The following is a 24,765-nucleotide window of genomic DNA, read 5'->3' as shown; positions in this document are numbered from 1 at the left end:
GGTATGACATTGTTAGATTTATTTATACATGCTATGGAGAAAGAATAGATCTAACATGACCAATTTTAGCCAATATAAAATAAGTATAATAATAGATGAAACGAATAACATTATTCTTTAAAAAATGAGCGGTTATAAGAGAGGATCTTTTCCTAATATCTAAAGTAATATAGATAGAGATTAGAGACTCAATAATTTATGATAAAGACTCAATGTATGATATATTATATATTATAACGACCCAATCAATAATATTAATATAATGTTATGGTCAAAGACTTCCATGACAGGAAGAAAGGTAATTAAATAGAACGACAGACACAAGAAGCAAGCAACAAAGAAACAAATTAAGAAGACCAAGAGAAAAAACAAAAACAAGCCATAGAAAAGAAGGGAAAGGATCCTAAAAGCAGGGAATAGGGTAACAAGACAGACTTACCAAACCCCCATCTCAAGAAATAGGCAGTAACAAACAGAAATAAAGTTCTTATGCAATGTTGTTTAAAACCAACCGTCAACAAAAAAATAAATAAAATAAATAAAAAGATTGAGCTTTCTCTCTACTATGTCAGCAATGACATATCAATATAATTAATGCATAAAAAATGATACGCATGTTTGAACAAACAAACCAAATGAGCAAGCTAGCTAGCTATAGAAAATTTCTTTAACTTAAAAAATTTTGCCCATTTGAATTTAGGTATCTGATACTTTTCTTTTTTTTTTAATCAACACTTATAATCTTTCATAAATGAATCATTGACATAGTAATTGATCTACTAACACGATATCACTGAATTTCCTCCAATCAAGTTGTATCTATAACCTAAACAATTGCCACTTTAGCTAAACCATTGACTGATTCACATGTCGAGCTAGCTTGCCAATCGAAAAAAAAGAATTTAACACCATTAAAACGTTATCCACAAGTTGACCGAACATACAGGAGTTCCTCGGGATTATATAGAATAGGTACCTGATACTTAATTACAAGTAATGTTCCTGGATAAAAAATCCTTTTATATACTTCTGAAAAATCTCATCCCAACAAAAGCGGTTACATTAATGTCAACAAAAGCAACATTATAATACTTGGGATTTGTTTCCCTTGCCTTATAATCTTATATATAAATATTACACGTGTAAATAAAAATTGTCAACCAAGCAATATAAATTATATAATATACGTACCTTGGTGGATTATTATGTCTTCTTTTTTTTCTTTTTTTCTTTTTTCACTATTTCTATGATTCAGTTGCAAGACTCCTGAAAATTTTCAATCATACTTTTCTTGGTAAAGAAAGAGGGGTTCCATGGGGAGCACTTATTCAAATAGTTTTCCCTGCCGCTATGGAGAAAATTATGGGTGTAAACGAGTTGAACTTGAGCGAGCTTCCTTTGTTCAGGCTTGACTCGTTTAAATTTTACTCGAGCTCAAGGGTGAGCAAAAAAGATCGAGTTCGAGCTAATAATAAGTCGAACCGAGTTAGCTCGCGAGCTGACTCTTATATTTAATGTTTTTTTTTTTAAAAAAAAAAAAAATTAACTTCAAGTACTCTTAAACGGCTTAAGAAGTTATTTTGCATATGAGTGTTTGCTTAACCTGACTAGTCGAGTATAGAGCTTGAGTCAATAGAGCAAGACATTTGATTTCAAAGAGAGAGGATATGCATCCTTTTATAGATAAGCAAACTTAAAGATTAATGTTTTCTTAACAATGTGGGACAAGTTAACAAGTTGCATTTAGACTGCATTGGGACAACGCCCCCTGCAAAAAAACTATTTTTTCAACGTCTCTCTCTCAATCCCCATCATCAGTCACAGTGCATCTTCCACCTGAACTCTCATTTCTTACTCTCTCACTCTCGCTCATCAAACAGGTAGTGATAGTATTTGGGTTTGTATGATTCTTCAATAGTTTATGCCTTTTGCAATCTCCCTCAATAGTTTCTGCTCGATTCTTCTTCATTTCGTTTGGGTCTACTTTAATTGAATCGAAGTCTTTTTAATGATTGCTCTCTCTCTCTCTCTCTCTCTCTCTTTTTGATCACGAAGGATTTAGAATTTTTCATTCTCTAACGCTTAAATATAAATGCAATTTTAAGATTTTAATAATTATGAGATTTATAATTAATTATGTATTACTTAGTTTATATATATACACACACACGAGCTTATACGAGCTTGCTCACGAGCCTAACTGAGTCGAGCCGAGTTTGTTTCGTTTAATATTCGAGTTAGGATTTGTGTTCATGAAGTGCTTCATTTAATATTCGAGTCGAGCACGAGCCGAGCCCGAGCTTGCTCGCGAGACGCTTCGCTCACTTAACAGCCCTAGAGAAAATGTAGCATTTTCCGTATATAATTATCTTGCCTAATTATATATAAATACCCATGTGTAACCCTTGTCTCATAAATAAATACCCAGGTGTAAATAATAGATTTTTTTTTTTTTGAGGGATGTAAATAATAGAATTCAAGCAAGCAATACAATACCTTTTTCGATTGTTTAATCGATTATAATCTATGATACAATTTAATAGATATAAAAATATCCATGTGTTCAAGCAAACAATATAATCTGGGATTTATTCCTCTTGCCTTATATATAAAATACTCGTGTAAACAATAGAATTAATCATGCAAGCAATATAATATAAACATTTGCCACTATTTTAAATGAGTTGGAGGATATTTTTTACAGACCTATTTGAAGGAAATTTCTGTCCTATAATATATACCTTCTTCGAATAATATATTTGATTTTTTTCTTTACTTCTATGATTCATTGCTATTAAATTACAATTATCTCAAAAGCTTAAATTTTTAGCACAACTCATAATTTCAAAACCTTCATTCACCATAATTTCAATTAAAATATTTTGTCTACGCGCCTGGCCCATTTATTAAGGAGGGTTTGAGCCTCACCCGTAAGGGTGTACTCAGAATAATAATTGAATTATGGAATCAATAATTTTCTGTCGATATTGAAAGACCATTTTGTCATATTTAATTGATATTAATAAAAAGATATTGTTAAAAAAAAAAAAAAAAAAAAAAACTTTCATCATGAGTGACATTTAAATGAATGTTGCTTGACTCTAGATTTATTATTATTTTTTAAAGTACAACGGATATAAATCAAACCAGAGGCTGGGGGCCCTGGGGGAGGAACTCTTGAAAATTTGCCTATATATATAAAGAGCCGCACTCTTTTCCTAGAAACCAACCCAAAGTTCCCCCAATACTCTTATCATGGCTCTCTATACCTCAGTTGTAAGTATGTGGTCTGTTTGGATTTCCATCATTACCTTGCTTTTATTGGTTGCCACCCATTGGCTTTATAGGTGGAGGAACCCTAAATGTAAAGGAAAATTACCTCCAGGATTTATGGGCTTCCCACTCATTGGGGAGACACTTGATTTCATGGTCTCAACCAAGTCATTAGACACGCCGACTTTTATCAAGAAAAGGATGAAAAAGTACGCCCATGCACAATATATATTAGTCCTCATGCAATTTGTTACGTAGTATATATCTCAACTGTGGATAACTTTTTTAATTATTCTTTCATTTCAGATATGGGCCAATATTTCGGACAAGCCTGGCAGGGCGGCCAGTTGTGGTATCATCGGATCCAGAATTCAACTATTATGTTTTCCAACAAGAAGGAAAACTAGTGGAACGGTGGTATATGGACTCCTTTGCAAAGCTTCTTAACCAAGACGCAACAAAAATTCATGCTCATAAAAACATTCATAAGTACATTCGAAACTTAATCTTGGGTCATTTTGGTATTGAGGCTCTCAAGGACAACATGCTGCCTAAGTTAGAGGATGTTATTAATCATAGGTTGCAGGATTGGTCTAAGCTGCCAAGTTTGGAAGTGAAGAAAAGTACTGCAGCTGTAAGCAACCTATTCAGTCCCTTCTAAACAAAGTTTTTTTTTTTTTTTTTTTTTTTTTTTTGTTTTGTTGAGTACCCTATTTCTTGGTTATTTGCAGATGATCTTTGATTTTACAGCCGCGCAGTTGTTCAGCTATGATGCGGAGAAATCAGGTGAAAATATTGGTGAATCTTTAACCAACTTTTTGCAAGGACTTGTTGCATTCCCCATTAACATCCCTGGTACAGCTTACCATACATGTCGACAGGTAAGTCCTATAAACTCAATTCTTACACTAATCAAAATTTAATCTGATACATATTGATCAATTCGATTAAGATCATGCAGATCCAGAAGAAGGCAATAAACGTAATAACTAACACGCTGGAAGAGAGAAAGCGTAATCCTGACATTCGTAAAGGAGATTTTCTTGATCTGTTGTTGGCAGACATGAAAACGGAGACCTTTTTGACCGAAAAATTCATTATCCGTATGATGTTTGGGCTTCTCCTTGCCAGCTTTGAGACAATATCAGCAACTCTTACGTTGGCCATTAAGTTAATTTCCGACCACCCTGAAGTCTTGCAACAACTAACGGTTAGTCATGACACATAGAAATCAGGTTTGGAAAACTAAACATTTTTGGTGTTTAATATTTCTTAATTAACAACGTTTTATATATTATATATTAGGAGGAGCATGAAGCAATTCTTAATAGCAGAGGAGATGCCAGTTCTGGACTCACATGGAGGGAATACAAATCAATGACCTTTACCCATCATGTGAGTGGATTCTCCCACCTTTCAATGGGCTCGCTCGTACTTTAATTTTTTAATGTTTTTGAAGGGCCTCATTTTTACTGTCGAATGAATTGGAAAAATAGGTTATCAATGAGTCACTAAGACTGGCCAGTGTTGCTCCTGGGATTCTGAGAAGAACAATTCAAGACATTCAAGTAAATGGTACGTAAGTTCAAAATCAAATCAGGCAACGTCAACTTATATATATATATATATATATATATATATATATATATATATATATATATATATATATATTTGTTCAAATAATTTTTTTTTTTTTTTAATTTTTTTTATCATAATAAATGTTAAAACCACGACTTATTTCAGATGTCAATATATATGAGCCACTCTCATTAATTATACAGGGTATACAATTCCAAAAGGCTGGGTACTTATGGTTGTTCCTTCTGCCATTCAACTTAATCCAAACGCTTATGAGGATCCTCTTGCCTTCAATCCACGGCGCTGGCAGGTCGGTTGATAAACAAAAAAAACAAAAACTTGATATGGTCATCAGTCATCACCACGATCACTTACTAAAACATGGACCAATTTTAGTTGGCTTACCTTATATTCTTCTAATCTTTCTTTCCATAATTATGATGTAAAAGGACATCTCAGCAAACGTCACAGCAAAGAATTTCATACCATTTGGAGCAGGCATGAAATCGTGTGTAGGAGCAGAGTTCAGCAAGGTTTTAATGGGTGTTTTTCTTCATGCTATTGTCACCAAATACAGGTACGTACCTACTTTTTCGGTCTATTCATAGGATAAAGCTCTAAGGTTAGGTTATGCTTTTATTTTCTAAGTAATGTTTACAATATATAATATGTATGCTCCAATTTATAAGAAAATCATGTTAGATACAAATAGACTTCTACTCTAATTAGATGATAGTCTTTAATTAACTATAACTAGACTTTAACTGTAATTCAATGATAATCTTTAAGTGTAACTTAGTGATATTTTTCAACTATAAATCAATGATAGTCTTCAATTATGACTATTATTCTTGATCTTCATGATATACTTTAACATAATTGAATTCTATGTGAGCCTAGGTGGACTGCAATCAAGGGAGGAGAGGTGACTCGGTCTCCTGTTTTAGGGTTTGGAGATGGTTTTTTCATTCGGGTTTCAACAAAGTATGGATGAAAGCCGCCAGATCTTCAAGAATAAGATCGCACGCATAGCAAGACGGTCATGCATATTATTTATATTCCTCCCACATAAAATGAAAATTATCCATCCCTATTAAGCAAATTATCGACCACGCGTGCGCGTGTTCCATAATATATACTAGCTAGCTATACGTTAATAAAATTGACTGTCGTGGCCATGCACTTTTTTGTTTGCATACCCATCTTTATTCCCTAGGATTCCATCTCCCCGTGCTTTCTGGCTCTTGTTTCTGGCGTGCGTTCCATAAGAAATGGGTATGTTAATATATCTATGTTATTATGTTTTCCTCTTATTAATAAAAGGACTACTCACTTTTGTTATTAGAAAGATTCTGTGTTTTTGTTGGGAGATATAAATTAAGGGTGGATTTTACTAGAGGAGTCTCTAAATGGAAGATGACACTTTTTAAGTTAAGGTTATAATTGAAAAAGGAATGAAAGATCATAGTTCGTGAGTGAAATTTTCTCTATTATTATTGTATTTCGGTGAAATACCGGTGTCAATATATATTTTTTTTCTTTTTGTAAACAAGAATTTATTGACATGGTCATGTTTAACAAGACTGTATAAAAGAAGTGTAGTCTCTAGCATTAATTGATGCCTTTAACATAGTAATAAGCAAAATACTGACAAATAAAATAAAATAAAAGAATGTTAAATTTATAAGTCCTTTACGATTTGTTGGCACCTGTTGTTAGTAAGTAATTGGAAAGTGTTAAAAACTTTGTAATGACCGATGATGCTATTTCAATTATCGGGTCCCAATCTGAACTCAGCACATATGAGCATGAAGATTTTCTTCATAAGCTTGTCGCTTGAATTTTCAATAAACATTATGACACATTGGCGTAAGACCACATCAAGCCTATTATAATAGTTTTGTTGTTAGTCCCCAATGGGTGGCTCAATCGGCTGTAAACTATGCCTCATGAAGCGGAGGTCACTAGTTCGAATCTCCCTTCTCACTTCCCTTGTGTGGACATGTCAAAAAAAATATAAAAATAAAAATAAAAATACTACCTCAACTTAACAAATGACAAAAAATAAATAAATAAAAAATTAGAGGGGGTGGTTGTGGAGCTACAAGTAATGTTACAAATCCCTCTTGTATTCCTCTAATTAAGGATAATGTGGCTCTTAAAATTAATTACTATTGGCCTTATGATTGATCATTATTAAATTTTTGATTAAATGGTGATATTAAAAGCCACTTCATTTTTTGAGAGATACAAAAGTAACACAAAAAGGACTTCTAAAATTACTCATGTAGCTACACATGCTGTTGGAGGTGGCTCTGATCACTCACTCTTCTATTGGGGGGTTGCACTTTACCGCTGCGCTATCTTGGTGATTGTGGCAAGTTTCTTAATAAAGTTAGGCTTCTTTTCATATTCATTTCACATTAATTGATGTAGCGTGTGTTTATGTATCTTTTCATATTAGTCAATTAAAAAAATAAATATAATTTAAAATATATTATTAATGTGTTGGTGGATTTGAATAAGGACTAGCTCCATTGCTAACGTCGTCATTTGACAACAATGACAAGGTACTAATATGACCAATTTTTAAATGATATGTACAAGACGGACCAAAAATGAGTGATATTTTTCCCTTTAAAAAAAATAAATAAAAAAAAATAAAAAAAAATCTGTTTTATGGGTTCGTCTCCTCCCAATAGTTGGCTTTCGGCTCTTGGGCTTTCGAGAGAGCTCTTTTTGAAAAGATTTCCGAGCCTCTTATTAGGCCCATAGATGACGAACTACTTTGCAACCCATCAAAATAGTCAATACAGCCTAAAGAGGTAAGTGTAGAAATGAGGTGGGCCAATGAAAGTGCTAATGTGTCAACATGCATGAGTCTCAGTCTCACCTTATAAACTTGGGCAGCCAATTTCCCTGAGGTTTAAAAAGAGAAAGAAGATGTTATGAAGAAAAGGGAACAAAAATCTTATTATGAGAAATTATTGTTTTTATCACATTATTAACTTATTGGTTTACTTGTTTATTAAATTATTTGTAGATTACTTACTAAGTCGTAGACTCACTCCTTTCACCTATAATTCTTTTTTTTGGCGAGGATATGGGCCGGTGCAAATTAGTAATGTTAGAAAGCAGATAAACAGAAGTTCGAGTTCATGTCATTTTTTCACTGTGAAATTCAAAGAAGCTTAGCTCACACCCTGAGTTTTTTTCCTTTACTGTGGTATAGAAATTGGGGCGTAACAAATAGACCAATGGAGACCTTTCATTTCTTTCAATTCAATTTATAAAAATGACTTTTTTTTTTAATAAAATATGAGATATACATAACTTTTTAATAAAATTTATTTTAACTTTATTTTTGTCATTAAAAAAAATGATTTTTTTACATATTAAAAAAAACATATATAATATATTAAATTAAAAAATAATATTTTTCAACCAAATTCCAAAGAAAATTCTGTGAAAGCCGTGAGCCAATTGAATACGGAAGGCTAGCATTCTCTTACTCGAATACTTTTCTTTTTCTTTTTTTTGTGAGGAATACTTTTCAATAAAATCGTCCTTGAGATGCATCATGCGTGGGTTACTGCATAACTTGATACGATATTAGGAATTAGGAATAGATAAATAGGGAGTTTATTCAAATATAATAAATAAACAAACAAACAAACTGAGAATATTAGAATAATTATTGCAATACGAGAAGCCAAGCAATAAAGTATAAACCATATATGTCGCAGTAGATCGATGTAATAATAACAATAAATTTAAGGACAACATCGTGGAGAATGTTCGATAAATAATACAAACTAAAATTAAAAATTAAAAAAAAAATAAACCATAGAAAGTTTTCCACGTGGATTTGGCGTCAGCAGTGACACAACGCCCATATTGTATCAGTCTCATCAATCTCATCAATCTATACATCGCCAGCAACTGACGAAGAAGTGCCTGGAATCTATGGAGGGCGTGATGAGGTGCTCTGCAAACTACGTCCCTCTCACTCCAATCAGCTTCTTGGAGCGCTCCGCGGTGGTCTACGGCGACAGAGTCTCTCTTGTGTACGGTGATGTGCGGTACACCTGGAGAGAGACGCGGGAACGGTGCACCAGACTCGCTTCCGCTCTCGCCCACCTCGGAATTTCTCGCGGAGATGTGGTAAAAGTCTTTGAATTTTGTTCAATCTTTTCTTGCTTCCTCATCTTTTTAATTGATTTTGCAGCAAAGTGGGTTGATTGCTTTGCTTTCCAGTTGGACAATTTTTGTAATTTTATTTGAAAAAACATGCATTTCAATTTTTTGATGTCCTTTGGGGATTAGGAAGAGATTTGCTGCTCTTCATTCTCTGGAAGAGCTAAAAGGAGTGGTGCTGTTGACAAATCACAATGAGACATTAAATTAAAATTTTCAACGAATCGTGCCACAATTACAGTTGACATTGGTTGCGTTCAATGTTGTATCTTTTATCTTTTACTTTTTTTAAAAAAAAATGATTTCTTTAATGGTGTTATAATTTCTTTTTCTTTTTTTTTTTGTCTTGGCTTTTAATTTATGATGAGATAATTGCAGGATTGTCACAATAGTTTGGTACGTTTGAACCTTTACAGCTTGAAGAATTTTGTTCTCAAGTATTTAGGATCTGCAAAATATGGCTTGTCTATGTTCTACTGCTTTTTCTATCTTTGCGCATTCATTTTTGCCATTGATTGGAGAGTTTTAGCTTTATTATGGAGGATTTCTTGCTCGAATTTCAGGAAAGAGAATGAGGGTTTGGGCAGGTCTCCGGACAGCCCTGGTGCGGCGGAGCCTACTTGCCTGAACACCTTAAAACTCGGTCCCCTCTTTCATTCCCTGCCCATATTTTGGGAATTCAGGCAACGAATTCCAAAGAATCTCAGTCTGTATTGTGGATGGGGTGGAGTTACTACAATCTTAACTAGTTAATTAAGGTGGTAATAAAGGTTTTTCATACTCCCTCCATCAAATTGAGAGCACCGTTTGGAGAATCCAATTTCATCATTCACCAAAATTCACTCTCGAAAGTGAAACTACTCCTGATATTTAGCTCACAGCATCTCAACATACTTTTTTTTTTTTGTTTTTTTTGGTGATGATTGAAATTTTTTTACTAAAGAAACACACATTTACTATACTAAAACAAGCTGGATCAGCTTACAACCAAACAAATCTCAACCTATAGCCAAACTACAACAAAAAGCTGCAATACACGGCCTATCTACAGTTCACATCTTACAAACACATTGAACTGGACACTATTCAATTCCCACCTCTATTTCTTGTCTGCAGAATCTATAGATCAACACTTATCTGCAAAACTTATTTGTCTGCAGAATCTATATGAACATCTCAACATACTCAATATTCATTTGTGTTTCCAATGAACTTTTACTCATTTGAGCAGGTTGCTGCATTGGCCCCGAATACTCCACCAATGTATGAGCTACATTTTGGTGTTCCAATGGCTGGTGCAGTTCTTTGTACGCTAAATACACGTCATGATTCATCAATGGTGTCAACGTTACTTAGACATTCAGAGGCCAAAATCATTTTTGTAGACTACCAATTTCTTCATATTGCTCAGGGAGCCATTGATGTTCTATCCCAGACAAGCACCAAGCTGCCCCTTCTGGTCTTAATTCCAGAGTCTGATCAGCTATCCCCCGAAATAAGCAACACCAGTTCACCATCCAATAACTTGGAATATGAAAGTCTTTTGGCGAGAGGAAGAGTTGATTTTGAGGTCAAAAGGCCAAATGATGAATGGGATCCAATCTCGTTGAATTATACTTCAGGCACTACATCAAGCCCCAAAGGTGTTATCTATAGCCACAGAGGTGCATATCTCAATTCACTTGCAACAGTACTTCTCAATGAGATGAGCTCAATGCCTGTATATCTATGGTGCGTCCCTATGTTTCACTGCAATGGGTGGTGCCTCACTTGGGGTGTTGCTGCTCAAGGTGGCACAAATGTGTGCCAAAGGAATGTCACTGCAGGAGGAATCTTTGATAATATATCTAGGCACAAGGTGACCCACTTGGGTGGTGCACCAACAGTTCTGAACATGATAGTAAATGCAACAGCTAGTGAGCGGAGGCCACTTCCAGGCAAGGTAGCGGTCATGACAGGCGGTGCACCACCACCTTCGCAAGTGCTATTCAAGATGGAAGAATTGGGGTTTAGTGTGACGCACTCTTATGGTTTGACAGAAACTTTTGGTCCTGGGACAATTTGTACTTGGAAACCTGAATGGAATTCCCTGCCCCGAGATGCTCAGGCGAAGCTCAAGGCTCGTCAGGGCGTGAACCATCTTGGCCTTGAGGAACTTGACATTAAAGATCCTGTTACCATGAAGAGTGTACCCCCTGATGCGAAAACCATGGGTGAAGTTATGTTCAGAGGCAACACTATGATGAATGGATATTTGAAAAACTTGAAAGCAACACAAGATGCGTTTAATGGTGGATGGTTTAGGACCGGGGACTTGGGGGTGAAACACCCTGATGGCTACATAGAATTGAAGGATCGTTCCAAGGACATTATTATTTCTGGGGGAGAAAACATTAGCACAATTGAGGTGGAATCAGTGATTTTTAGTCATCCGGCAGTTCTTGAGGCAGCTGTTGTGGGAAGACCTGATGATTACTGGGGGGAGACACCCTGTGCATTTGTGAAGTTGAAGGATGGGTGTAATGCCAGTCCAGAGGAGATTATTAAGTTTTGTAGGAATCAATTGCCCCATTACATGGCTCCTCGAACAGTTGTTTTTGAGGATCTGCCAAAGACTTCAACTGGTAAGACACAAAAGTTTGTTCTTAGAGAAAAGGCCAAGGCCATGGGAAGCCTTCCAAGGAAGAGCATCAGCAAACTGTAAATTAACTGCATTTTAATTCATTTATGTTGTAATTGTCGTTTATTGCCATTTGCCAATTCACCAGCACGGTGAACTTTTTAATGTTTATAGTTGTAGCAACTTAGCGTGAAGTCTCATTTCTTTTGAAAATGTTGGTGCCAAAAATGTTTTGGTTGAATTCTAGTGGCGGATCTTTTTTGTATTAGTCACCCTTAACATCAAAATTAGCATGCTACAATGAAAATAATAATAATAATAATTGGCCTCATAGTCCAATATAGGGCCCATTATTCTAAATAATTTGACGAGTTTCATGAAAGGCCCAATGGGTTGTCAGAAAAAGAAAAATCGATTCTATTGTAGAGTATAGACTATTTACTAAAATAATAAACATGCACTAATATAAAATTATAGTGCATAAAATAAGATAAAAATTAAGGGCTATACGAAATTATATTCCATTTTAAAATACATTGTCTACCAGTAGAAAACACATTAAAACTTATAAAAGATGTATATCATTTTATTTAAATTGAGAGAATATAATTGTTTAAATGATAACAGTAGAAGTGGAGATAAAGTATGGAATCGGCTTCAGCAAAATAATCATCATTATTTTGAAGATGTCGTTTGTCATGATGGGAAATTCTATGTTGCAAGTCTTAATGGGAGGGGTTTGGGTTGGTGATGCTACTTCTTTGCCAAAGATGACGAGACTCGAGCCGTTTTTTTCACAGGCATACTCATCTAAGTGATGTTTGGTACTAATGACATCTAGTGAACTAGTAATGATTTATAGGAGATTGAAATTGGAAACAATATATATGTTGATCACAATGTTAAACAATATTACATAACGACTTACTTTGGCATCTTCAAGCTAGATCAAAGGAAGTTGAATTGGATTGAGGTAACAAGCATAGGAGATGATATATATTGCATTCTTTATTGGAAAGAATAACTCATTGTCTATCTCATCTCAAAATCTTCCTTCTCAAATGCAAATGTTAAAAGTAAAATTAATAATAATAATAATAAAAAAAAAAAAACTATAAAACCGTAGGCCACCCCGGTTTGTGCATACTGCATAGTTCTGTCTCTGCCTCCATCTGACATCTGCCAAATTTTGTTGCAATATCGTCTCCTATGCTTGTTACCTCAATCCAATTCAATATCATCTTTACAATATACTGCATATATAGTTATTTCTACATCCATTAAGATTTTGTATTAAATACTAATTTAAGCTTCTCAAGTTCTCATTCTCAATCTCTCTTAAGATGCCATCTACTAGACCATTTATTTCTAGTATCCTGCCCTTTCGATAAAAATTTTTGATTTCTTCCCTGATTATAAGTGATAAAAGGAAGAAAAACACAAGTATTGCTTTATCTAGCTTGTTTATAAGCCGGGATTTTAAAAATGTCATCAAATTAGTGGTTTATTGTTTATAAGGTAATTGAGAAGGTTACTTTGAGAAATTCTCTTGTGAGCTTATATATAGCATAACAAAACTATATTAACTACCGGCACTTCTTATATATTTTCAATGTGAGATTCTATTATTTTATAATATCTACTTCTGAAGACCCAAATGAAATCGAGGATGGGGTGTCCACATTCCACTACGTACCTACTCGGTTATTACTTTTAAAAAATTCAAATTAAAAACCCATGTCCCAAGTGTGCTCTGGGTTGTCCATGCAATTGATATATAGTGTGCTCTGGGTTGTCCATGCAATTGATATATATATATATATATATATATATATATATATATATATATATATATATATCCTATGGGATATGCATGGCTGGGTAGGGGATGCTGCAAAATAACCAAAAAAAAAAAAAAAAATCATATATTAAATTTGAAATTAAAATTGTTCTTTTTAAGTGATGTTTCACGTGATGCTGCGAATTTAATATAAAATTCCTTTTATATTAGAAAAGTGTAGAAAATGCCGTTTTCTAAGAATACAATATATAATTTCTATACTGTTTCGTTGCTTCCAAATATTATACATTGCAGCACTCCACCCAAGTTTGCATAAAATGGATTTCAAAGGATCAAACAAGCTTTTCAAATTTCCTGCCAAAAGTGTTTACTAAAACCACATTGAAAAAACAAGCTAGTCATGATATCGATCTCCTTTCTATGCAATTTTCCCCGTCAGAAAACACAAAGCACATCATCAAGCAAAAAGTGCTTAATACGTGATTCTAAAACAAAATGATATTAAGGCAAAAAAACACATGCATCTCAAAGCAAGAATACTGGCCGGTGATATTAAAACAATTCATTACAAGCGACAAGTGCTAACATGGGGTAAACAAGACATAAACGAAACACATACATTAATACACACGGCTAAACAGAAACGGCGCACATACTACACAAGGTTTAATTTAATTGAAACGACTCACATATTAATCAAGGTTGAACCGAAACAACTGAACAACGGCGAGTAGAAACAGCACACAACACACATTACTCGACAGAAACGACACATACTAAACACAACTGATTAAAAAAGACACAAACGCACAATTTTTAATGGGCCGCTTTTCTAGAGCTGGCCTTCTTTTTCGCTTTCCAGTGCCTCAAACGTCTGCATATTTATAAACAAATATCAATTAATAATAAATGTAAAACTAAACATAAAATAAATACAACTAAAAGCGACTTACTTTGAGTGACATGAGTTATAGTGTTGTTGCATGGTGTTTTCATTTTCGAAACTATTGCCACAATCTGGACAAGGTACATGACAGTTTGGATGGCAGTCTTTCGTATGACTTTGGAGCCTACTCAGATGAAGAAAAACCTTCTGCTTAGAGTCCTCACAGTGCGCACATCTAAATTGATCGGAAGTCTCTGAACCTTCAACGGAGTCCATGGAGAAAGGGTAGTGAGTTGGTGATCAGAAAAGTGTGAAGAGAGATAGGTATTTATAGCTAAAAATCATCTTATTTTTTAATGAAAAATTCATTACCAAAACTAATATCAAAAGAAAGGGTTTGCTCAGAAAATCATGCCCAGCAGAGAAGATATATGCCCAACAGAGAAGATATATGCGATGTTACTCCAAATTATTAAATTTAATCTACATACTTATTTGGATCGTTTGCTGCAACTTTTCTTCCACCACGACTTGCCAAGATAGAAACTGAAGGAAGTAAAAACAAGTTGTGGTCCCTCTTTTTCTTCCACAGTTGAAAGAGAGAAAGGATACAAACTGCGTGATCCATCGAGCAAAAAAAAAAACTCATTTGAATGGCTTGGTCAAGCTCAGAAATTCTATGCAGAGCTAAAAAATCTTTCCGCAGAGCACAAAATCGATCCGCCCCTCTCTCTTGCACGTCTTTGTCTTGAAAATAATTTGACCGAGCCAGCCTGTGCTTGTGCCTGGGTTGCCGAAAGGCTCAAAGCTCGTGCCTTCCGTATTGTTCAGAGCGATTTAGTGAAAGTAATGAGTCACTCATGCACAACAAATGGTTGGGATATATACACGTATGCTGGAAGTCTTGCCATTTTTGAGCTTTAAACAAACGAAAAATGAGGTTTAAGGTAAAAATGATAAAATGAGACTTTTAAAAAAATATATTAATATAATAAAAATTTTAAATACTAAAAAATAATTTAAAAATTAACCTTTTGAGATGTAAGTTGTAACTTTTCATATATATATATATTCAAATTTTGTTACTATATTGCTCCGAATAAATAATATAATTAATTAATTTGTTTTTTTTTTTTTGTAAGATAAATGATTGTAAGTAGGATTTAATTAGTTGTGTAATAAAATAAATGGCACGCAATCAAATCTCCTAACAATAACCAACAAAAATTACAGCCTTTGACTATAAGTATAAAATATTAAATATAAAAAAAGATAGAATAATAAAATCAAAAAGCAAAAGACTATAAGTGGTGAAAGAAAATAAGAGAAAAAAAAAATACAATTTTTTTTTTTTTAAGATTTTAAAAATTTTATATCACTTTTTTTTTTTTTAATTTTTTTTTTTTTTTTTTCTAAACTCTAATGACCTCCTCTCATTTGATTTTGCTTGGGGCTTCTTAATCTTTTTTTTTTTATTATTATTTTTTTATTTTTATAATTTTTACAAACTTAATATAAAAGGGATTTTATATTAAATTTGCAGCATCACTTGAAACATCACTTAAAAGAACAAATTTAATATCAAATTTAATATATGATTTTTTGCAGCATCACTTACTGTATACTAATTTGAAAATTATTTTTTGATGTTTGGTACGGCAAAAAACAATAATCAACAGAAAATATTTTCAGTTTGATCGAAAAATCTTCTTTGATTTCCATAAAATGATTTCTATTTTTGAAAGTTGTAAATCATTTTTCGAGCTTGACCTTCTCATTCTTAAATCCACAGACCTAGCCAAGACCTCACTAGGACTTCATCGAAACTCAGTCGAGACACTGTTCGGACCCAATCGGGAGTCGCCAGGACTCGATCAAGACATTGCTGAGTCGAGGTCCCTCTGGAACTAGATTGAGACACGGTCGGGACTGTCAAAAGCCAAAAAAATATTTTTAAGAAAATCATTTTTCAAGAAAAATATTTTTTGTTGAAAACATTTTGAGATGAAAAACATTTTATGTCAAAGCAAAACGTAGCTTTAGATTAATGCTATAAGTATGACTCTTATCATTCTTTTATACTCCAAAAGTTATGTAATTTTTAAAATTATTATTGAATCAAAATTATCATTATTTTATAGGATAAAAGGACAAGAGTCATTCTTTTATGATTACTCTAAGTTTTATTATACATCAAGTGATGTGCAAAAAAGAAATGGTATACTAAATTTGTCATTTTAAGTAATGTTTCACGTGATACTGCAAATTTAATATAAAAGTCCATTTATATTAAATCTGTTAAAAAAAAAAAAACAAAAAGTTACGAAGGCTCAAGCAAAAAAGAAATAATGTGTATTATTTTTGTTTAGCCGTACGTGTGTATCAATATATGTGATTCGTTTGTCTAGCTTGTTTACCGCATATTCATCATTTTATTTTTCTATTAAGCACGTACTTTTTGCTTATAGTTATTACGAAGGCTCAACTGATCTTATTTAAGACTCAATTTTTGTTTATGTGGCACAAAACCATGTAAACAAGGGCGGAATTAGGATTTGTTGGGTGGAAAGTCGGCTTTCGTAGACGATAACGGTGATGATGATGATAAGGGTTAGAACTTTTGGGTCATCAACACCGATAAAAACAGCATCGCATGCTTTATAATTTATATTCTTAAGTTTGATGGTTTTCAGAAATATATATATATTGACTCTCTTTCTATCGACGTTGTTCTCACATTAAAAAAATTTTACACTCTTCAACCAAACACCATCAATCTCACGTTGTTGTTCTGAAATATGAAAAAGAATAAATGTAAACAAAAGTACATTAAAAAGGATAGATAATGTTGGGGATTTCAAGGAAGAAAAATTGGTAAGAGGAAAATATCCACACAAATTTCTCTTTCTGCGCGAATTGACTTGTATGGATAATTTGTAAATTTCTCTTCAGAGTTTGCAGAAATAGGCCTCGTAAGAGTAGGGCTCTAAGAACAAGTTTCGGTGCATGTCAGTTCAAACGTCCCACACATCTTCTTTTAAATCTTTTTTTCTTAATTAAATCAAAGAGGAAAAACTAGTGTTGGAGGGGGAGAAAAGATGTGTCATATTGGAAGGGGGGACGGAAATTAACCAATGGGGAGGATCTCCTTAATAAAAATGCGTCCCTTGCACGTAAAAGTTATGTCAAATTTAAAATTAAAATTTTAAAAAAAGAGATAGAAATTAAAATATATGTCCATAAAAATTGGGTCTTAAACTCTTAGATGACGTCGGTTGAACTCCTATCATATTTCGTTTTAATATCTCATAGGATGATATTAAACAATCGTACTACACAAAGATGTAAAGTTTAATTTTTTTTTAATTAATAAAAAAATTGAGAAGATTAAACCCTTCAGCCAGCCACAAATTTTCATCAAATTAATTTGGTGAAATTCTCATGGATACGCTAACATGCATGTTCATCGTAATACTACTACACAAGCTATCGTATTATAATTAGCTATTCTCATGTCAAAAATCACATTTAATTTGAACGCAAATATCCGAACCAAAACACAAAGGGGTAGCGTTTTCCATGCATTCTTGCTACAACTTTATGAAATACATTTTTATTTCCTTATATAGATGGGTTAGGAATAACCCAAATTGGTGCAGGCGACACCAACAACGAATCACTTACAACATATCCTGGTATTGACTCGATTCTTCTAGTTTCCAAGTTGTACACAATATTGTCATAACCACCTACAATTCCATCTATGTGGCCTTCAGTGTACGCATCAGAAAAGTAAATACAATTCTTTCTCCAACCATTAGGAAGATTCTGAGACGAGACAGATAATGAGTTATTCTTTCCAATAAAGAATGCATCGTCTCCTATGCTTGTTACTTCATTCCATTTCAACCGTCTCTGATCTAGCTTGTAGACCACAAAGTGGGTCGTTTTGTAATATTCTCTTCCTTTGGGATCATCAACTAATGGTTTCCATTCAAATCTTATATTAACGAATGCAAGTTCACCAGATGTCATTCGCACCAACCAGCACGCATTTGGGGTATGTTGAGGTGGTGCAATTCTTGTCATCTTTGGCAGAGAAGTAGCGTCACCAATCCAAACTCCTTTGCTAATATTTAAAACATAGAATTTTCCTTCATGAGACATGACGTCATCACCATATCCTGGAATATTTAACCTACTCCATTTCTTATCTCCACTTCTGCAAAAAGCCAACTCTTCAAACTCACCGTAGATGGCAATGGCTGTGTATTCATTAGAAACAGGATTCGATGATAGGACAACCTTATTAACAAAAACTTTTCGAAAGTAGGCCACTCCTCTGGTATGTGTTTTTTGACTACGAAGATATGATCTTTCTTTATAAATCAAATATTCTTTATTAGGCATATTAGGATCAAAACTCAAAACATCTGGAAATGTGTCTAGAGGTGGCAGTTGAATTTGAGCCCTAGTAAACGGATTAATTAAACACAACTTCGGATACCCATCAACAGCTAGTATCCAACCATACGATGATCCGCGCAACAGCATTCCCTTTACTTCTGGAATGTCAAGGTTATACACCTTATTTTCTAATGGATTAAGGAAATTGAAACGTGTATTTTCACTCACATTGTCGTGTGGGAGCATTAGCCATGGTACTTGACTAAATTGGTGGTTCGGCATCTTTGGCAGCATGGATTTCAATGACTTACAAGTTGACTGCAATCGGACGTAATCAGCATAGTTTATCAATCTTTTTCCAATCTCATTTATCAAATCCTGTGGAAGCTTTGCTAGTTGCCCTTCAAGTTGACTTTCTTCTGCATTATGAAAAAGGGTCGCCTAAATTCTTAAATTAAGTAATGAAATAAAGCAATAAAAAATATGAAAGTATTTGAAGCTATAATATCTATAATTCCTTTTCGTACGCATATCATTTTTATATATAAATTGAGTTTGAGAAAGTTCCTTCAACTCAATTTGAAGGAAAATTCTGTCTAATTAATAGTATTTTTTATGTCACTACTAAATCAAGATAGTGGTGCAAATCCATTAATCCTTGAATAAATATAGTCTATATTAAAAGAAGTTAAAAAAAAAAAAAAAACAAACAAAATGAAACACCAATCAAACAATAAATCGGAGGAATGAGACAGCAAATTAATTAATTAATTAATCGCTTAAATTTCTCAATTGAATGTGTGTGAATTTGCAAAGCAGTTTGTAAATTGTGGCTTCCAATGTTCATAAGAACCCATTGTTCCCATCATAATTAAGGATGAAGCAATAAGAGTTTCGGATTATATATATATATATATATAATGTTACTGTACGTAATTGAGATATTCTTTAATTTGCCTCAACCAATAAAAATAAATAAATTAAAAAACTAATTAATGGGTATGAGAAAATTACCACCATATATATATATACTAATTTCACGTTCAAGCATGATAACATGAAGTATATAATTAATTGAGAATTTAGAAATAAAATAAATGAATTCCAATAATATATAAGAAATTAAGACGCGCGTCACACCTTTGGCTGTAAGCTCCGTTAATCTCCCTTTTCCGAGTTTTCGTTGGAGAAGAGAGTCGTCAGCAACAAAAACACGTTTCAACTCCATTAATGCAGAAAAGAGAAACAACTGTGGCTTTTCTTTTAACAAATACACGATCGAAGAAGCAAGTCTGAAATTGAGGAATACAAGAAAAGAGAAAGCAATATATGAAGGTGAGGGTGCATAGCGTTTATATATATAGCCTAATTAAGGGGTGTAGAACAGTAGAAGTTGTACGTGTTCGGTCGTGATTCCTATAATCTATAGGAATCCTGTCCAATATAGGATTTAGTTTCCTTGGTTTCTTGTGAACAAAACCTCCAAGCGCTATGTCGGTTGCGGTTGCCCATACGTAGTGTAAAGAATCCAATTTCCACTAATTTTTGTGATAATTTCACCCAGGTTTCCTTCTTAATTAGTTGTAAGGATCACTTGGATAAATCCAAGACATCCGCTGCTATTCAAACATCTCCGGGGATAATATAGATATAATTTTTTGAGAATGCGATTTCAATAAATGCGATTTTAAAAATTACAAAGGTGTTTGGTAAAACATGTTAAAAAAAAAAATTTATCGCAGATTTTTTTTTTCCTATTTTAAATTAAGTGCTTCGCAATGCCAAACGCTTTACATTTTGCGATATATTTTAAAAATACAGATTATTTTTCCGAAATCGCAATCTCAAACGCATCCTTCATGTAATTAGTTAACCATTAGGGATGTGACATAATATGACCTATATCTATAATGGAAAATAATTTGATATGCTTGCTGCCTTATCAAACGTTGGTTTAGGCTTTTGTATTTATAGAATAATGTTTACATGAGATTACACTTGGTATGAAATTTAAATACTAAGTGATAAGATATACAAGGAGATAAGTTTAACAAGAAGTTGTTAGCTACATGATCTGCTGCAAGCTTTATCCAGAAATATTGTTTAAATTGATATTATCTTGTGTAGAGTCTTCATTTGAAGAGATGTCTCTAACCGGGAGTCGCCAGGACTCGTTCAAGACATTGCTGAGTCGAGGTCCCTCTGGGACAAGATTTAGACACGCTTGGGACCGTCAAAAGCCAAAAATATATTTTTAAGGAAATCATTCTTCAAGAAAACTATTTTTCCCTGAAAACATTTTGAGATGAAAAACATTTTATATCAAAGCAAAACGTAGCTTTAGAGTAATGCTATAGGTATGACTCTTGTCATTCTTTTATACTCCAAAAGTGATGTAATTTTTAAAATTATTATTGGATCAAAATTATCATTATTTTATAGGGTACGTAAAAAGACGAGTCATTCTTTTAGGATTGCTCTAAGTTTTATTATACATTAAGTGATGTGCAAAAAAGAAATGATATATTAAATTTGTCATTTTAAGTAATGTTTCACGTGATACTGCAAATTTAATATAAAAGTCCATTTATATTAAATCTGTAAAAAAACAAAAAAGTTACTAAGGCTCAAGCAAAAAAGAAATAATGTGTATTATTTTTGTTTAGCCGTACGTGTGTATAAATATATATATGTGATTCGTTTGTCTTGTTTACCGCATATTCATCATTTTATTTTTCTATTAAGCACTTTTTGCTTATAGTTATTACGAAGGCTCAACTGATCTTATTTAACGTGGCACAAAACCGTGTAAACAAAGGCGGAATTAGGATTTGTTGGGTGGGAAGTCGGCTTTCGTAAACGATAACGGTGATGATTATGATAAGGGTTAGAACTTTTGGGCCATCAACACTGGTAAAAACAGTGTCGCATGCTTTATATTATTAAGTTTGATGATTTTCAGAAATATATAGATATATATTGACTCTTCTTCTATAGATGTTGTTCTCACGTTAAAAAAAACTTAGACACTCTTCAACCAAACACCATCAATCTCACGTTGTTGTTCTGAAATATGAAAAAAAATAAATGTAAACAAAAGTGCATTAAAAAGGACAGATAATGTTGGGGATTTCAAGGAAGAAAAATAGGTGAGAGGAAAATATCCACACAAATTTCTCTTTCTGCGCGAATTGACTTGTAGGTATAATTTGTAAATTTCTCTTCAGAGTTTGCAGAGATAGGCCTTGTAAGAGTAGGGCTCTAGGAACAAGTTTCGGTGCATGTCAGTTCAAACGTCCCACACATCTTCTTTTAAATCTTTTTTTCTTAATTAAATCAATGAGGAAAAACTAGTGTTGGTGGGGGAGAAAAGTCGTGTCATATTGGAAGGGGGGACGGAAATTAACCAATTTGGGGGGGAGGGGGGTGGAGAATTTTAAATTAAAATTTTAAAAAAGTGATAAAAATTAAAATATATGTCTATAAAAGTTGAGTATTAAACTTTTAAATGAGATTAGTTGAGCTCATATCATATCTCTTGTCATAATATCTCATAGAATGATATTAAACAATTATACTACACAAAGATGTAAAGTTTAATTTTTTTTAATTAATAAAAAAATTGAGAAGATTAAACCCTTCAGCCAGCCACAAATTTTCATCAAAATAATTTGGTGAAATTCTCATGGATACGCTAACATGCATGTTCATCAATCATCATAATATATAGTACACAAGCTATCGTATTAACTATTCTCATGTCAAAAATCACATTTTATTTGAACGCAAATATCCGAACCAAAACACAAAGGGATGGCGTTTTCCATGCATTCTTGCTACAACTTTATGAAATACATTTTTATTTCCTTATATAGATGGGTTAGGAATAACCCAAATTGGTGCAGGCGACACCAACAACGAATCACTTACAACATAATGAACATATCCTGGTATTGACTCGATTCTTCTAGTTTCCAAGTTGTACATAACATTGTCATAACCACCTACAATTCCATCTATGTGGCCTTCAGTGTAGGCATCAGAAAAGTAAATACAATTCTTTCTCCAACCATTAGGAAGATTCTGAGACGAGACAGATAATGAGTTATTCTTTCCAATAAAGAATGCATCGTCTCCTATGCTTGTTACTTCATTCCATTTCAACCGTCTCTGATCTAGCTTGTAGACCACAAAGTGGGTCGTTTTGTAATATTCTCTTCCTTTGGGATCAACTAATGGTTTACATTCAAATCTTATATTAACGAACGCAAGTTCACCAGATGTCATTCGCACCAACCAGCACGCATCTGGGGTATGTTGAGGCGGTGCAATTCTTGTCATCTTTGGCAGAGAAGTAGCGTCACCAATCCAAACTCCTTTGCTAATATTTAAAACATAGAATTTTCCTTCATGAGACATGATGTCATCACCATATCCTGGAATATTTAACTTACTCCATTTCTTATCTCCACTTCTGCAAAAAGCCAACTCTTCAAACTCACCGTAGATGGCGATGGCTGTGTAATCATTAGAAACAGGATTCGATGATAGGACAACCTTATTAACAAAAACTTTTCGAAAGTAGGCCACTCCTCTGGTGTGTGTTTTTTGACTACGAAGATATGATCTTTCTTTATAAATCAAATATTCTTTATTAGGCATATTAGGATCAAAACTCAAAACATCTGGAAATGTGTCTAGAGGTGGCAGTTGAATTTGAGCCCTAGTAAACGGATTAATTAAACACAACTTCGGATACCCATCAACAGCTAGTATCCAACCATACGATGATCCGCGCAACAACATTCCCTTTACTTCTGGAATGTCAAGGTTATACATCTTATTTTCTAACGGATTAAGGAAACTGAAACGTGTATTTTCACTCACGTTGTCGTGTGGGAGCATTAGCCATGGTACTTGACTAAATTGGTGGTTTGGCATCTTTGGCAGCATGGATTTCAATGACTTACAAGTTGACTGCAATCGGATGTAATCAGCATAGTTTATCAATCTTTTTCCAATCTCATTTATCAAATCCTGTGGAAGCTTTGCCAGTTGCCCTTCAAGTTGACTGTCTTCTGCATTATGAAAAAGGGTCGCCTAAATTCTTAAATTAAGTAATGAAATAAAGGAATAAAAAATATGAAAGTGTTTGAAGCTATAATATCTATGATTCCTTTTCGTACGCATATCATTTTTATATATAGATTGAGTTAGAGAAAGTTCCTTCAACTCAATTTGGAAGAAAATTCTGTCTAATTCATAATATTTTTTATGTCACTACTAAATCAAGATAGTGGTGCAAATCCATTAATCCTTGAATAAATAAAGTCTATATTGAAAGAAGTTTTTTTTTAAAAAAAAAATGGGGAAAAGGAACACCAATTAATCAAACAATAAATCGGTCGCTTAAATTTCTCAATTGAATGTGTATGAATTTGTAAAGCAGTTTGTAAATTATGGCTTCAAATGTTCATAATTAAGAACCCATTGATCCCATCATAATTAAGGATGAAGCAATAAGAGTTTCGGATTATATATATATTCCTTGAAATGTTACTGTACGTAATTGAGATATTCTTTCCATCGCCCCGGCCAACACCGGCAAAATAAATAAATTAACAAACTAAATAATGGGTATGAGAAAATTACCACCATATATATATATATATATATACTTCTTCTTTTTTTAGATCAATACCATATATATATATACTAATTTCACATTCAAGCATGATAACATGCAGTATATAATTAATTGAGAATTTAGAAATAAAATAAATGAATTCCAATAATATATAAGAGATTAAGACGTCACACCTTTGGCTGTAAGCTCCGTTAATCTCCCTTTTCCGAGTTTTCGTTGGAGAAGAGAGTCGTCGGCAACAAAAACACGTTTCAACTCCATTAATGCAGAAAAGAGAAACAACTGTGGCTTTTCTTTTAACAAATACACTATCGAAGAAGCAAGTCTGAAATTGAGGAATACAAGAAAAGAGAAAG

At 33.3% G+C, this 24,765-nt stretch overlaps 4 protein-coding genes across 4 annotated transcripts; 2 read left to right on the top strand and 2 right to left on the bottom strand.

The window, feature by feature from the left end:
- Positions 1 to 3,282: 3,282 nt before the first annotated feature.
- LOC132190667 (beta-amyrin 16-alpha-hydroxylase CYP87D16) lies at positions 3,283 to 6,116 on the top strand. Its single transcript, XM_059605705.2, has 9 exons — positions 3,283 to 3,482; positions 3,580 to 3,907; positions 4,005 to 4,154; positions 4,235 to 4,483; positions 4,579 to 4,668; positions 4,770 to 4,848; positions 5,055 to 5,161; positions 5,301 to 5,428; positions 5,752 to 6,116. Exons 1-9 carry the CDS (start codon positions 3,283 to 3,285, stop codon positions 5,843 to 5,845), a joined length of 1,425 nt encoding a protein of 474 aa, XP_059461688.2. The 3' UTR covers positions 5,846 to 6,116.
- Positions 6,117 to 8,796: 2,680 nt separating this feature from the next.
- LOC132190519 (butanoate--CoA ligase AAE1) lies at positions 8,797 to 11,914 on the top strand. The gene is made up of 2 exons (XM_059605532.2): positions 8,797 to 9,015; positions 10,280 to 11,914. Exons 1-2 carry the CDS (start codon positions 8,818 to 8,820, stop codon positions 11,750 to 11,752), a joined length of 1,671 nt encoding a protein of 556 aa, XP_059461515.2. The 5' UTR covers positions 8,797 to 8,817; the 3' UTR covers positions 11,753 to 11,914.
- Positions 11,915 to 17,976: 6,062 nt separating this feature from the next.
- LOC132191088 (F-box protein At2g26160-like) lies at positions 17,977 to 19,990 on the bottom strand. Its single transcript, XM_059606101.2, has 2 exons — positions 19,903 to 19,990; positions 17,977 to 19,181 (listed from the first exon to the last, which is right to left on the bottom strand). The coding sequence occupies exons 1-2, from the start codon at positions 19,988 to 19,990 to the stop codon at positions 17,977 to 17,979; spliced, it is 1,293 nt and encodes a 430-aa protein (XP_059462084.2).
- A 2,639-nt stretch (positions 19,991 to 22,629) lies between these two features.
- Positions 22,630 to 24,670, bottom strand: LOC132191087 (F-box protein At2g26160-like). Its single transcript, XM_059606100.2, has 2 exons — positions 24,583 to 24,670; positions 22,630 to 23,840 (listed from the first exon to the last, which is right to left on the bottom strand). Exons 1-2 carry the CDS (start codon positions 24,668 to 24,670, stop codon positions 22,630 to 22,632), a joined length of 1,299 nt encoding a protein of 432 aa, XP_059462083.1.
- Between the last annotated feature and the right edge of the window lie 95 nt (positions 24,671 to 24,765).

Source organism: Corylus avellana, chromosome 9, assembly GCF_965113065.1.
Source record: "Corylus avellana chromosome 9, dhCorAvel1.hap1.2, whole genome shotgun sequence".
Lineage (NCBI taxonomy): Eukaryota > Viridiplantae > Streptophyta > Magnoliopsida > Fagales > Betulaceae > Corylus > Corylus avellana.
The sequence above is the reverse complement of the archived record's forward strand: the minus strand, read 5'-3'. Positions and strand labels throughout refer to the sequence as shown.